The sequence below is a fragment of the Amblyraja radiata genome, chromosome 9 (genome assembly GCF_010909765.2).
Source record: "Amblyraja radiata isolate CabotCenter1 chromosome 9, sAmbRad1.1.pri, whole genome shotgun sequence".
NCBI classification, from domain to species: domain Eukaryota; kingdom Metazoa; phylum Chordata; class Chondrichthyes; order Rajiformes; family Rajidae; genus Amblyraja; species Amblyraja radiata.
In genome coordinates this window covers 44,401,709-44,417,370 of record NC_045964.1, presented here as the reverse complement: position 1 = coordinate 44,417,370, position 15,662 = coordinate 44,401,709, and the positions used below count along the sequence as shown (strand labels likewise).

Here is a 15,662-nt window from a genome sequence, read left to right as displayed (position 1 = left end):
TTTTCTTTTGAAAAGCTTGGTATGCAATAATACAGCCTCTGATATAGGCCTTGAATGTTTCCCACAAATACTGCAGCAATACTAGGTGTGTCATTTGTCTCAAAGAATATTTTTATCTGTAGCTTCAAATAGTCACAACAACTTGCCTCAGTTAGTATTTGTGGGTTGAATCTCCAAAACGATTTTTTATTATACATTCCTTCCAATTTTAAGGAGAAAGTTAACGGACAATGGTCCGAAATGATATTATTGTGATATTTTGGGTTATAGGTGAAAGGGATAAGTTTTGCATCTACCAGGAAATAATCAATTCGTGTATACGTTTTGTGAACACCTGAATAAAAAGAGTATTCTCTTCCGGATGGATTGGCAGTCCTCCATACGTCGGTTATGTTTGTATTATTTATATACGTATTTAAAAGTTCACTTGATTTTGATTTTGAAGTACTTTTCCTTTGACGTGAAGATTTATCCAAGTACTGACCTAATACACAATTTAGGTCTCCTCCAATTATCAGATTCTGCTGGCAGGAGTCTGAGATTATATTAAATATTTTATTAAAAAATTGGGAATTAGGAGCATAAATATTCACCACAGTCAGTGGAGTTGAATATAGTTCCCCGGATATTATAATGTACCTGCCTTCCTTATCGGCTATAGTGGATTTGTGTTTGAATGGTATACCTTTGCGAATTAGGATTGCTGTTCCTCTTGCTTTGGAAGGAAAAAGTAGAATGATATAATTGGCCAATCCAGCTACCCTTCGGAGTAGGGAGTTGTGAGCTCCATTTTTAAGATGCGTCTCCTGTAGAAATATTATATCAGTAATAATAGATTTTAAATGGGCTAGTACTTTGCCCCTTTTAATTGGCTCGTTAACGCCCCTAACGTTCCAACTACAAAATGTAATTCCTCCAATTTTACTAGCAACATCATCTTGCATTTTAAAACTTACATGGTTTCCTTTGATTCAAATGATCCAACACATTATTTGAAATATTTCCTTTAATTGCTGGGTGGGTGAGCCCTGTCCCCTTTTCCCCTATCCTCCAGAGATATCTCCAAGTAAAATGTGCATTAATAAAAATAGTTAAGATATTTAGTAAAAAAAGTAGAAAGTGAAAAAGAAAAACAACGGAAATTGCAGCATATAGAAATGCTGCTGGTGAATATCACGCTAGAGGCAGGAAACATGTTCCCGATGTTGGGGGAGTCCAGAACCAGGGGCCACAGTTTAAAAATAAGGGGTAAGCTATTTAGAACGCAGACGAGGAAACACTTTTTGTCCCTCACCATCTTCCAGTCCCGCCTCAAGACCCATCTCTTCACCTCTGCCTATCCTTAGCCCCACGTCCCCCTCCCTTTTCATCTGTGCATTAATTGCCTCATATTGTGTTTTGAATTGAATTCTGTCTTTACTTTGTGTACTAGTCATGTCTCTATTATTTATTTCATTCCCCTTACATGTTTTTCCTCTACCTGCTAAATTTTTGTAAGGTGTCCTTGAGACTCTTGAAAGGCGCCCATAAATAAAATTTATTATTATTATTATTATCACAGAGAGTTGTGAGTCTGTGGAATTCTCTGCCTCAGAAGGCGGTGGAGGCCAGTTCTCTGGATACTTTCAAGAGAGAGCTAGATAGGGCTCTTAAAGATAGCGGAATCAGGGGATATGGGGAGAAGGCATTGATTGGGGATGATCAGCCATGATCACATTGAATGGCGGTGCTGGCTCGAAGGGCCGGATGGCCTACTCCTGCACCTATTGTCTATTATCTATTATAATTTTCAATTTTTCGGATGTACTTCTTCTTTTGTGTGGCGTGCACAGCCTAAAGTTGTTGGACAACTTGTTCTATTTGATCTTCCGTTTGTGCACGTCGAGTTGATTGCATTAGTCGAAACAGGGCGGACCACGTGAAGGTTGCAATCTTCCACCCCTTTTCTGATGTTGACATTTCACAATTCCAGTGCATAACAGCCTAACATGTATGAAACAATAATAGGCAGGTTTCTGTCCCCTTTCCTGAATTCATTTATTACTCATTGGCCATAATTAATTGGAGATTATTGGCAGTTAATCATTGTGGGATCTTCAAAGACAAAATCAATCTTATTACTCCATGATGCGTGCACACACACCACTCCTATATGCATGTTTCTGTAGGAGTCATGAAATCAGCTTTGAGAGAAAAAGTAGTAGTCTGGAGATTTAATCAAGTTGACTTGTCCTTTGGTTATTAATGCTGCTCAAGCTGTAGATTGAAAATATTTCATTTGGTTTTGAATTACAATAGCTCTTGATCTTTGACTTCTAACCTCGGACAGCGCAGTGGCACAGATGGTAGATCTGCTACCTCACAACACCACAGGATTCAATCCTGACCTCTGGTGCTGTCTGGATGGAGTTTGCATGGTCTCTCCCCGTGACCACATGGGTTTCCTCTGGGTCATCTGGTTCCATCCCACATCCCAAATACATATGGGCTTGTAGGTGTACTCTGTAAATTGCTCCTAATGTGTAGGGAGTGGATTAGAAAGTGGGATAACATGGAATGGGTAGTCGGCGTGGACTCGTTGGGCTGTTTTTTGAAACTAATCTAAAATTAAAACTTGTTCATTTTTTCCCTTGCTTAGGAGGAGTCTTTATCAGTGGCGACAGAACTCCAGAAGTCGTAAGTATTCTATTTGAAATGATTTGAAGGAAACATTTTGAATTTATGGTTGTTTTCTAACTTTTTTACCACTCCAGTCTTATTGAAAAGGACGAAAAGATTAAAAAAGTTGAAGATCAGTTGGAAAAGGAGTTGATTAAATTAGAAAACAATGGCCAAAAAATTCAGGTATTTTGATCTTTTCTTGATTTACACATGCTCTATAATTTCTCTTGTTTGTGTCCAGTACTGACCTTGTGCCATGAAATTACAGTAAACTGATTAACATGTATATGCTCATGGAGTTCATATCTTGCTATTTGTTTATTTTGCTGAAATATTTAGGATTTACAACAAGAAAATGATTTACTCCAGAGGCAGATCGAAAATGTCCAACTTCAAAAAGAAGAACAGGTAATTAATATCACAATGAGATTTTCTTCCTTGTGATTGCCATCTGGGCTGTTTGCCTGCTGTATGGCTCTGACTACCTCGAATCTTGTTAATTTCAGAATTGCTGCAATAGCATTTGAATTCATTAAGCTTAACATACCTCCTTAAAGCTAGTAATTATCAGTATCTTTATCAATTGACTTGAGTTTGCCAAGAATGCAGATAATTAAGTATTGAGTCACAGGTTGGACGAAGAACACAAGATCGGGGAGGTCATGATGCCACTTAATACAATACAATACAATACAATACAATACAATACAATACGATACAATTCAATTTAATGTCATTTGGACCCCTTGAGGTCCAAACGAAATGATGTTTCTGCAGCCATACATTACAAACAAATAGACCCAAGACACAACATAATTTACATAAACATCCATCACATTGCTGTGATGGAAGGCCAAAAAAACTTATGGCCTTTGTTTAGGCTATGAGTGTAGCGCACTATGCAGTTTTTATTGAGAAGGATACAATTGCGAGATTTCCATTGCCTGGGATGGAACGCTTTAGTTATGAGGAGAGAAGAGATGGGCCTATTTTTGTTTTCATTGGAAAAGAGGAGGCTGAGGGAGGAACCTGATGGAGGTATAATAATTGGGGGCATAGATGGATCAGATAATGAGAAATTTCTCCCCATAATGGAGACTTTTAAAAGCAAATGGTTTCGGGTGCAGAGCAAGAGATTGAAGGGGGTTTTTTGTCCCGACATATCCTTTGCAGCAACTTCTGGAAAGGATGAGGTGGAGAGATCTCGGAACATTTAAAGAGTATCTGGGTGAGCACTTGTATCATCATGACTAAAAAGGCCACAGATCAAGTGCTGGTAAATAGGATTAGCATAGATGTGTACTAAAAACCAGCATGAATGTGGGGAGCTGAAAGAGTCTTTTGTGGTGCAGTATCACTCTGGCTCTGGTGCATTTCTTGGTTTGTGATGTAAAACATATCTCATGCAGCTAATGGTTGATACAAGGAACTGCAGATGCTGGAATCTTAAGCATAAAGCAAAGTGTTGGAGTAATTCATTGGGTCAGGCAGCTTCTGAAGAAGGATCCAATCCAAAACATAGCCTATCTATGGTCTCCAGAGATGCTGCCCGTCGTGCTGAGTTACACCAGCAGTTTGTGTTTTTTTGCTTGTGCAATTAATGTTGTTTAACCATGATTTTAAAATAATTTGCCAAATATATTTTGATCCTCAAATATCACTCGTATTTATCACCAGGATATTGTAATTTTTAACAGTATTTATGGAATATTACAGAACAGTTTCAGAATTTTCTGTCAGAAAGATTGCGTTTAAATGTACTTGTATATTGCTTTTTTAGGATTCAATAAAAGTCAATCAGAATGAAGAATCACAAATTAGGTAAGTATGATTGATAATTGTTAAAAGTGGTAAATATAATCAACAGATTTTCTGACATTCATTTTACTTTCAGACTTGAAACAAAAGAACAAGAAATTAATAGCTTGAAGACGACATTGACAGATAGTAGAGAAGCAGTTGCTGGCTATATGATAAAATTGCAGGTAATTTTGTAAACACGATTCACTGCATCATTCAGTTTGATTCTGAAACTAAAGTAACTGCTTTAATTATTTTTGATAGGATCTTCAGCATCAAAATGCAGAACTGAAAATTCTGTTTCAGCAGTTGCAGGATAAAACTAGTGAACAGGTAAAATTAGTGAGGTTAATTAGTATCACAGTAGATGCCATTCCGATTGATTGCCGTGTCTTGCTTTAATAGTGCCATGCATTCCTCATATGCTTATTATGCCTTTTTAATATTTCATTTTTGATTCCTTGATACAGGACTCTGCGTTGCTCAAAAGTGAAGTACTATTGAATGTGTAAGTGAATAGTAAGGCACATTTTTAGTTTCACTGTTTCAGAATTGTTTATTTCTATAACAATAATGCGATCAAATAAAAATCCACTTTCGTCAGGTCATGCTAAGTTTAAAGCATTTATCTATCTGATAAGAAATTTAATTCTCCTAATTTAACAACTTCAATGAACTTTACTCGTGTTGTGCCATTGGAGTACATGGTCAGCTGCCACATTCCTTTCACTAATTGACATTTTATTAATGTTAACTTAATTAATAGAGAGACAGCATATTTTCATAATTTCCCTTTACTTCTAATACACTGATTTCAAAACAAAACACTACTCCTGGAATGAATGGAGTGTATATCTCTTCTGACTGAGAGTTTCAGTGATCTTAAATTAAACTTGTTTAGCTGAAGTGTAAATGGCAAAATATTACTTTGTAAAATTATTTGGCGTTTGGAGTATTGTGTGCAGCTCTGGTCACTCCCATTACAGGAAGGATGTGGAGGCTTTAGAAAGGGTGCAGAATGATGCTGGGATTGGGGGGAAATTTGCTGCAGGGAGTGGTTGGACAGACTTGGATTGTTTTCTCTGGAATGTTAGATGTTGAGGGGAGACCTGATATAAGTAATTAAAAATTATAAGAGGCATGCCTTGTGTAAACAGTCCGAACCTTTGTGCCATGGTGTAAATATCAAATACGAGAGGGCATAGGTTTAATGTGAGAGGGGAAAACTTTAAAGGATATATACGGAGCAAGTTTTTTTTACACAGTGTGGTGAGTGCCTGGGACACGCTGCCATGAGTGGTGATGGAAGCAGATACATTAGTGGCATTCAAGAGACTTTTGGATAAGCACATGGATGTGGGCCGAAAGGCTTGTACTGTACTTTTCTATGATCCACTATTTACTATCTGTTGACCTACCCAACTGTTAAATAATTGAAGTTTGTTTTGACTAACCATCCCTGGGTTATGAATACCCAACTTGTGGTGACACAGTGGTGCAGAGGTAGAGTTACTACCTTACAGTATCAGAGACCCGGCTTTGATCTGGACTCTGTACGGAGTTTGTACATTCTCCCCGTGGCCACATGCGTTTTCTCCAGATGCTCTGGTTTCCTCACACACTGGGATCTGTATCTCCAAAATTGAACCATTCTGTTATCTAGGGACTGTCTACATATACTACGGTATGGGAATTTACAACTAATCATGTGGATGATTTCTGTAGTTTAATTAGTCTTATGTGTAGGAAAGAACTGGAGATGCTGGTTTAAATCGAAGGTAGACACAAAATGCTGGAGTAATTCAGCGGGACAGGCAGCATCTCTTGATCCAAAACCCATTCCTTCTGTCCCGCTGAGTTACTCCAGCATTTTGTGTCCACCTTTAATTAGTCTTATATTTGTGCTGACTAGTTAAAGCCCATTTCCTGTAACATATTCTTCCAAATTAAATTAAAACGCTATTCCAACCTTACCTTCTCCGCATCCCTTAAATATCTTGTATAACACTATAACATTTCTGTTGTCTGTACATTTAAAAGCTCAGGTTTTAACTTGCTCTCTAGGCAGCTGATACTTGTGCCATAATTTTAATGTAATCTGCCCTTTGAGGATTTTTAAATTTACCTGGATCACCATGTTTTTATCAGTGATATTTGGAGTTCAAATTGACTGCCATCTCAACAATTACTGCACTTAAAAAGTGCCTTGGCACTAATAATGCTTTACAATTCATTGGGATATGAAAGGTCCTCCATCAAAGCAGCTCTTAGACTCGGATTAATTATCAGCATTAGTACGAAGCAGAAGACTTCAACAGTTGCTTTGTATAGTCAATAACCTGTAGTTGGTAAAAGGCAAAGTGTTCTGTGGGGAACATAAAGTGAAATTAGTTAAAAAGAAAGTCAATTGATTCTACTTTATTATTGTGCTTTCCACCTCAGTGCATCGAGGCTGCCCTAAAAGAAATTGAGGTTGAGATTCTCATTCAATTATTAAAAATGTTGTCGAAAGTAAAATTTATTATTGTCAACAATTTTTTAAGTTGCATTGTAAGCATTTGTAAAATTCACTGCTCACATCTTTGTTGTATTTTAAGGCTTTCAGAAAAAGACCAAGAAATTGATTCTTTACATCGGGAAATTGAGCCTCTAAAAGCAGCTGTTAATCAGCAACGGATGAAAAACAATGCAAGTATAATTTAATTCATGTTTTATTGCAACACATGATAGTCTAAATTCAGCGATTGAGGTTTACAACAGGAAACTTAAAAAAAAAAAATACCAGTATATTTGTGAACTCCAAGAATTCTGAATCCATGCATCCATTGGATTAATCTGGAATGTGCTAATAAATTTAGGCAATTGGAAGGCACTGGAGGAGGAAAAAGGTGGCCAACTTCCTGAACAAAAACATGTTTTGTGGGATGGGGCACCAGAGTTCTGAAATTTAAATTTTCCATACATTTGAGATTTAAATGTGATAGCATTTCTAATAAACAAATATGAAATAATGAACAGTTGAAAAGCGATGATATAATGGTAGGAAGTGGTTTCCATTCTAAGGTAATCAATGAAGCAAATGTCATAATGTTTTTTAATTTATCAGCAAAATAATGGAAGATATCGACAAATGGAAAGAAAATTGGTTTTCTCATTGCCATATGAAATCATTTGAGCCATTCCTGAGTGTCCATTAATATTTGTATGAACTTTACTGTTCATGAAATAAGTCTGTTTAACAATTCATTTTCCTCCAGTAAACCATTTAGCTGATTCCACAATAAGGCATTCTTCATCTAGTCCTCTGCAGTCTTTTGGTACTTACTCTTAATTTCTGTGGAAATTTCTACTTTTCTTGCAATTAAGTTGCAATACTAGAAATGTGTAGCTTAATCAGTGAAGAAGAAAGATGGGTGAAATGCTTTCATGTAACTGGCATTTGCAGTTTAACATTTTGTTTTCCAGTTCTGCGCTGCAGACCTTCATAGCTTTGTATCTAACTAACATAAAATTGTGAAAACTTGCTTTCTTCACTTTTTGCCAACAGCTCTTCCTTTCATCGTAGATGTTGCTTATCCCCAACTTACCCTTTCAGTCCCTTTGTCAACTGGAACAAAGTGCTTAATAAACATTTTAACTATTTGCACTTTAAATTCACAATTATTAATTCCCCTTTTTTATTAAGAAAATCTAATCATTTACAAAATTTCTTGGCTGAACTGAAATAGTTCTTTCTAAAAATAATTAGGAACTTCGAGAGAAAAACTGGAAAGCAATGGAAGCATTGACATCAACTGAAAAAATGTTGCAGGACAAAGTGAACAAGACAGCCAAGGTTGTAATAATGTGATTTTTTTTTTTAAACTGTAGATAATTTCTGCTGCAGTCTAAAAACAAATAACTTTAAATTTAAGGCACTAGCACCTAACCATTCTGCACTCTGCTTGTTGTGCTCCTTTAGATCTTGATTTAATATATGCATGTCTATTTTGTTGGTCTTGTTTCAAATTTTATAAATGAAAGATGGTCGTATGCTATTTTTTGCTTGCCAGTTTTGTTTGTCACCCTCTGGTCTTATTTTTCTTTTTCTTGATCCTGTCTCTTTCAACCCTAATCCCAATCCCCCGACTGCTAAACACAGCCAACCTCCAGATAAACGTCTTGATATTCCTCTGTAACTGCTACTTTTGAGGCGTGTGAAGGAACTTTTGTGCTTTTTCTCCCCTATTTTTTCACTGCAAGAATGCCTTGTCAAATTACCTCCCCCAGTGTATTGCTGAGAATAAAGGATCAAGTGGGCAAATTGCACCCTGCCCTTTAGGCCAAACAAATTGGTATACCATTGCTTGCTTGCTTGCTGGATCGCTACTTCATGGACATAGTTTGGCTATAACACTAAATGTATTTATTTATTTCTTGAAACAGGAGAGCAATCAGCAAGTAGTTGCCATACAGTCGCAATCAAGAGATGTTATGAAAAGACTCTTTCCCAAGGTGTTGGTGTCTTCTACCATGGTAACCATTTGTCATTTCTACTATTAGAAAGTTGTTGTTAAACAGTTGGGGATGATATTTGTTTAATGCACCTGTCTTTTAATCATAAGGACATTGTTAATTGGTAAGGAAATTATGCTTTATTTTCCCAAATTGTTTATATTTTCTTATTATCAGCTGTTAAGAACAATTTTATATAATTGAGACAAAATTATAATTGTTCTGAAGATATTTTTTCCATCTTGTTAAAAGTAGCTGCTCTTTTTATTTGTAGGATTATGCAGATTGGCTGCAGGAATTTGAGTGCGCAGCACGGCAGATATTATCTTCCCTGCTAGAAGAGCAAACACAGGTTTGCATGTTTGAAAGCCATATTCTGGCATTGTTTAATCTATTAGAGCAAAATGTATGCTCATTAATTTGTCTATATTACCTCATTACACACCATCTTGCTGTTCAAATTAAGTTTCTGGCCATTAATGGTGACTAAAACTGTTTGGATAAGATACCCTCTGGTGTGAGAGTTTGCTGCCAAACACAAGTCTGTAAGTGAAAATAAACAGAAAATAATAAATGAAGGAAAATAAATGTTCTTGGAATGTGAAATTACCTCAAAGTTTTTAAGATTTTTAAATTTCTCTTCCACTGCTGTTTTGTGGAACATAAGCAAATATCTTTGCGCTCATCAGTACTGAGATTAAATAAAAAGGAATAACATCTTGTGTGGTGATTACCTAAAACTACCTCTTGTAGATGTCGAGCATTTATGAGACTAATGAAGATTAGTTTCTGGGTTTTTTTCCTCCTCTTCTTTGAACTGTTAGCAGAAAGAAGCCAGTAAAAAGAAAGATTACCAAATGTAGATGGTACACAAAATAATCCCAACAATGATTAAACTGGATCTTCAATTCATTATCATTCCTTAAACTCAGCTGACAGGATGTTCAGTCTGCTTAATCCCACCCCGCTCCATAAGACAAATCACAATTTCCTTATACTCAAACAAGTTCATTCAACGTGCATGGTTTGCTCTTGACTGTCCTTATGGATTTGAGGATATATTCTGAAACTGGAGCACTGTGATGTTTTAATTTCATCACATTTTCAGTAGATAGAATTATTCTTAGTAGTTTAAATATGTTTTAGACAATAGGTGCAGGAGCAAGCCATTTGGCCCTTCGAGCCAGCACCGCCATTCACTGTGATCATGGCTGATCCACAATCAGTACCCTGTTCCTGCCTTCTCCCCATATCCCCTGACTCCGCTGTCTTTAAAAGCTCTATCTAACTCTCTCTTGAAAGCATCCAGAGAATTGGCCTCCACTGCCTTCTGAGGCAGAGAATTCCACAGACTCACAGCCTTCTGTGTGAAAATGTGTTTCCTCATTTCTGTTCTAAATGGCTTACCCCTTATTCTTAAACTGTGGCCACTGGTTCTGGACTCCCCCAACTTCTGGAACGTTTCCTGCCTCTAGCATATGTCCAAAACCTTAATAATATATTTCAATAAGATTCCCTCTCATCCTTCTAAATTCCGGAGTATACAAGCCCAGCCACTCCATTCTATCAACATATGACAACATATCCCAGGAATTAACCTCTTGAACCGACGCTGCACTCCCTCAATAGCAATTATGTCCTTCCTCAAATTTGGAGACCAAAACTGCACACAATACTCCAGGTGTGGTCTCACTAGGGCCCTATACAACTACAGAAGGACCTCTTTGCTCCTATACTCAACTCTTTGTGTTATGAAGGCCAACATGCCATTCGCTTTCTTCACTGCCTGCTGTGCCTGCATGCTTACTTTCAGTGACTGATGCGCAAGAGCCCCCAGATCTTGTTGTTCTTCCCCTTTTCCCAATAACACAATTCAGATAATAATCTGCCATTCAGATAATAAACTGAGCTCTATCATTTTGTCTTTCCCAAGGAGAGTAGACATCGGTGGTAATGCTAACATTTAATGTCCATCTTTCATTGCTCTGAATTGAATTAGTTAAGAGATGACCAAAAAGGACTGACAATAAATTAACTCTATTGTACTTGAATTAGATCCCCATTCTTTTTATTTGCACTAAACCCAATGTTGTTGAATCAGTGTTTCCAAATCACTTCTGAATGTAATTTGACCCTATGTCAAAAGTGTTATGTTTATCAGACATGGTGTTTATCATTGCACAGTTAGTAGAGCTGCTACCTCACAGCTCCAGGAAACCCAGGTTCAATCCTAATCTCCAGTATTATCAATGTCGAGTTTGCATGTTTTCCCTGTGCCTATATGGGTTTCCTCCCATATCCTAAAATGGCCACTCCAAATGTCCTCAAATGTGGTGATGAGTGTGGGGAGAGTTGGTGGGAACGTTGCAAGAATAACATGGGGTTTTAGGGTAGGATTAGTACTATTTTTAAAATAAAAACTAGGACCTTGATGGTTGGCACAAACTTAGTGCGCTGAAAGGTCTGTTTTCATGCTGTATCTCTCCAACTATGACAGGTTAGGGTTACAAACCAAGACCATTAAGTTGACAGACAAGAAAATGGGGAGGCAATGAAGAAAATCATGCATTGTATTCACATCTTGGATATTTTGGTCATGTGGACCATGCAGGTGAACAGACCACAATTATGTGCAGCAAGGGCATGAAAAACAGAACGGACTCGAAACAAGTATCAGTTGATTGGTTTTCTTTTCGAAGAAAAATGGGAATTCTAGAAGACTGCAAAATTGCTTGCCTGTTTGGTAACTGAGCTATAGCGGTCCTTGAATAATCAGTCTGGTGTGAGTGGCTCAGTTGTGGTAGAAATGCAGATCTGTGTTGGCATTTTATGTAATCTGCCCTACTTTAATGAATGTTGTTTCATTGATGTATATTTTGGACCATTTGACCCAAGGTTTACACCATCTGGAATGAATTAAAGGGGAAGTTAAAATGAACTGGACATATTTCAAAGGCGAGCAAAGAGAAAGTTTAGGTTAATGCTTACTAGGCGATTACAGATTGTTAATATCCATTCAGTAGAAAAGGGGGAAGCATTCCATTTCTTTATGATACCGTAACATAAAAGGTTGAAATAAGGATTGCAAAGAAAATTTATGCGTACAAATTAAATTAAATGATCTGCCTTTTTACACCGGTATTGAAAATGCTACACCTTTAATGAGGTTTGTTGCCTCTTTGGGCTTTCTGCAATCAGTAAAAACTGTTTACCCTCCTTTTGCTTTCCCCTCATTTTTCATCTGCATTTGTTGCCAACTTTTCATGACAGTTGTAGCAGGAGTATCGTGACAGTGACTTTCCTTCTTGATTCCTTTTATCACGCATGTAAATTCTCCATCTTTCCCTGTCGTCACATATCCATTCCATCTGCAAACAAAGGCGATCTTCCACTTGTGCAGCCGGCTATGTAATCCCATTTCTGTCTGCCTTTTGGTCCAATGGCATCACAGGTATATGGGATGGTGCAGAAGGCTTTCGGCATGCTGACTTTCATCAGTCGGAAATGAGTACAGAAGATAGTTACAGGTGTACTAGACGTTAGTGAGGCCACACTTGGAATATTGCGTTCCGTTTTGGTCATCATGCTAAAGGCAAGATGCTATTAAGCTGGAATGAGTGCAAAGAAAATTTATGAGGATATTGCCAGGATTTAAGGGCCTGGGCTGTAGTGAGAGATTGGGCAGCCTACGACTTTATTCTTTAGAATGTAGGATGCTGAGGAGTGATCTTACAGAGGTGCATAAAATCATGAGGGGAATAGATAGGGTGAATGTGCAGTCTTTCCCTGAAGTAGGGAAATCAAAACCAGAAAGCAGAAGTCTGAGGTGAGAGGGGAAAGATTTAAGAGGAACCTGAGGGGAACCTTTTCTACTCAAAAGGTGGTGGGTATATGGAATGAGCTTCCAGAGGAAGTAGTTGAGGCAGGTCAGTTAAAAGACATTTGGATAGGAAAGTTTTTGAGGGATGCGAGCCAAACACAGGAAAATTGGACTAATTTATAGGGGGCTTCTTGGTCAGTTCTTGGACGAGTTGAGCTGAAAGGCCTATTTCCATACTGTATGACACTAATGTCCAGACTTCACATTTCTGATGTTTTTCTTTTCATTTTATCTATTCACTCTAAATACTTATCGCCTCCATTTTTGTAACGCTTTTTAAAATGTGTGTTTTTGAATCTCTTTCTCTCTCTTCCTCCACCGTTTTGGCTTGGCATCTGATTTGGTGGATTTACTTTGGTGTGTAAGTATGCTTAAAGTGCAAGTTGTGTTATTTATTGGTCACCTTTTAAAATGTAGGTCCTGGAACAAAAAGAAAAGGAAGCTGAAGAGATGCAGGCAATGTTACAGTTGGAATGTGAAAAGTACAAGACAGTTCTTGCAGAAACAGTAAGTTTTACTGTTTGTTTCCACTGGAGTCTGGTGTTCAAACTGTTTATTCTTCTCAAAGAATTAAAGTATTTCAACAACATTTCCTGCAGGAAGGAATTTTGCAGAGGTTGCAAAGCAGTGTTGAAGAGGAGGAAGGCAAATGGAAGATGAAACTGGAAGAATCACAGAAGACATTAATGCAGGTATCCAACTTGAACAATAACTTGCACTGACTTCAGGAATACAAGTTTGCAAAGACCAATTCATTTTATTTGGCAATTGGCCTGCTTCTCTTTTGATTCGGTGTGCAATGTAATGTTAAGAGTAAGTCAGTATTTACACATCATGGATCAAGGAAAACACTGTGCCAAAGAATGCGAAACGCTGATATTCCCTCTTAATTTCCCCTCGCTTCACCAAAGAGTGGTCTTAATAATATTTTACTGGTATTTTTGATTTTGATATTAGAATCTCTTGCCAAGTAATGTTATTTCCCAAACTGAACATCAGATTTCTTTTACCAATATTCAAATATTCTACTTTGTCTTTTTATGGAAGTGGAGGCAAAAAGAAGGCTTAAGAGGAAACGTATCATCAGAAAAAGAAAATGCAAGCAAATCAAACCAATACCAGAGGCTCATTCAGTGATCAATGTAGCTTTACTTGCAGTTAGATTAATTTTCATCTAATCATATTGAAGATAATCGGGAAAGACTCCAGAATCTAGAAAATAAAACATAGTGCACAACACCATGTATATGCTCTGGTTAAAGCAGCAATTGAAGGGTCTTCCCTATGTGTTCTCCTTTTCCTGTTCCTGCATCACAGTATTTTGTATTACATCACTTGAAAATTTCATCTAGGTAGTAGTTAACATGATTAGGATGACATGGAACATGATAAATAGAGACACGTACATTAGACTCCTATTCATAGACTACAGCTCTGTTTTCAATAATACCATTATCCCATCCAAGCTCATCTCCAAACTCGTGGAACTTGGAGTCAGCACTTACCTCTGCAACTGGATCCTCGACTTCTTGACCTACAGACCACAGTCAGTGAGGATAGGTGACAAATCATCCTCTACAATAATCTTCAACACTGGTGCCCCGCAACTCAGCCCTTTTCTTTACTCCTTAAACACCCATGACTGTGCAGTCAAATACCAATCCAACTCAATTTCAAATTCGCAGATGACACCACCGTAGTGGGCTGGATATCAAATAATGATGAGGCTGAGTACAGGAAGGTGCCAAGACAACAACCTTTCCCTCAATGTCAGCAAGATAAAGCAGTTTGTAATCGACATGAGGAAGCAAAGTGGGTACACATACATTGATGACACCGAAGTAGAGATGGTTAAAAGCTTTAAGTTCTTAGCAGTAAATATCACTAGCAATTTGTCCTTATTGAAGCAATGAACAAGAAAGCACACCAACGCCTCTACTGCATGATGCAGCAAGAACATCTGGACAACCTACTTCTTGTTTTTCTTCCTTGGGGCCACCCATTTCAAATGGTATTAGCACGAACAAGGGATTTGATGGGGCATGGATGTGGTGGGCCAAAGGACCTGTTTTTGTGATCTTATCTCTTTTTTCCTCTGCCTGCATGTGCGTAAGCTGTAGATGACCACCATCTACTTAAACTTGTTATTGTCATAGTACTCAGCCTTTTGTTGCTACATTTTCAATACTAGAACTCTTTCTGTTGATGGTGGTATCTGCATTGTGGCTAAGGATGTAAGGAGATCCTGAAATAGGGTGTGCATTCAACCAAATTGACTTGCTACACAACATTTTGTCACCTAACATTTAGCATAAATAGAATTTAATTCAGTACAAATATCCATCTAAATCTGACAAAAATATGAAAATTGTATCTCAGCTACGCTAATAAGTTTTAATCTTCAGACACGTAATAAATCGGACAACTTTGCCTCAAATTTTTAATGTTTCATATATTATATTTCAGATGCAATCATCAGTCCACACATTGGAACAGGAATTGGAAACAGCGAAGCATGAAAACACAGAAACTGAAAGTGTAGGTGAATCGTTATTGTCCATTCAGGAACCTGAAGTAGCTTCATGTACTTTTGTAAATTGCAGACTTGCGTTTGTAAATCATTTTGAGAAATCACTCTAGGGACAGGCTGACAGTGTGGTTGCAAGAGGATTGGAGGAGAACGTTGGTAAGGTACTGATGTCAGAGGTAGAGGGAAGGGCATTGTTGAATCACAGCTTTGAGAGACAAATGTTATGTTGTATTTCAACAGATTAAAATCAAGAGTTGGTCATTACAAAGGATAAGGAAGGAATGGAAGTAGCATATT

The 15,662-nt window shown here is 37.5% G+C and overlaps 1 protein-coding gene across 13 annotated transcripts in view; it reads left to right on the top strand.

Moving 5' to 3' along the window:
- The window catches only part of ktn1 (kinectin 1), a 103,646-nt gene that overhangs the window by 72,961 nt on the left and 15,023 nt on the right, over positions 1-15,662 (top strand). For 11 of the 13 annotated variants that reach the window (XM_033027225.1, XM_033027228.1, XM_033027234.1 and 8 more), the window contains 14 exons: positions 2,639-2,676; positions 2,754-2,844; positions 3,001-3,069; positions 4,442-4,482; positions 4,556-4,646; positions 4,726-4,794; positions 4,932-4,969; positions 7,059-7,149; positions 8,210-8,296; positions 8,887-8,976; positions 9,230-9,307; positions 13,253-13,342; positions 13,435-13,527; positions 15,302-15,373. In XM_033027225.1, the coding sequence (XP_032883116.1) occupies positions 2,639-2,676; positions 2,754-2,844; positions 3,001-3,069; positions 4,442-4,482; positions 4,556-4,646; positions 4,726-4,794; positions 4,932-4,969; positions 7,059-7,149; positions 8,210-8,296; positions 8,887-8,976; positions 9,230-9,307; positions 13,253-13,342; positions 13,435-13,527; positions 15,302-15,373 (1,038 nt within the window). The remainder of the gene's footprint in view (positions 1-2,638; positions 2,677-2,753; positions 2,845-3,000; positions 3,070-4,441; positions 4,483-4,555; positions 4,647-4,725; positions 4,795-4,931; positions 4,970-7,058; positions 7,150-8,209; positions 8,297-8,886; positions 8,977-9,229; positions 9,308-13,252; positions 13,343-13,434; positions 13,528-15,301; positions 15,374-15,662) is intronic. The other 2 variants (XM_033027230.1, XM_033027232.1) reach the window with 1 other exon arrangement.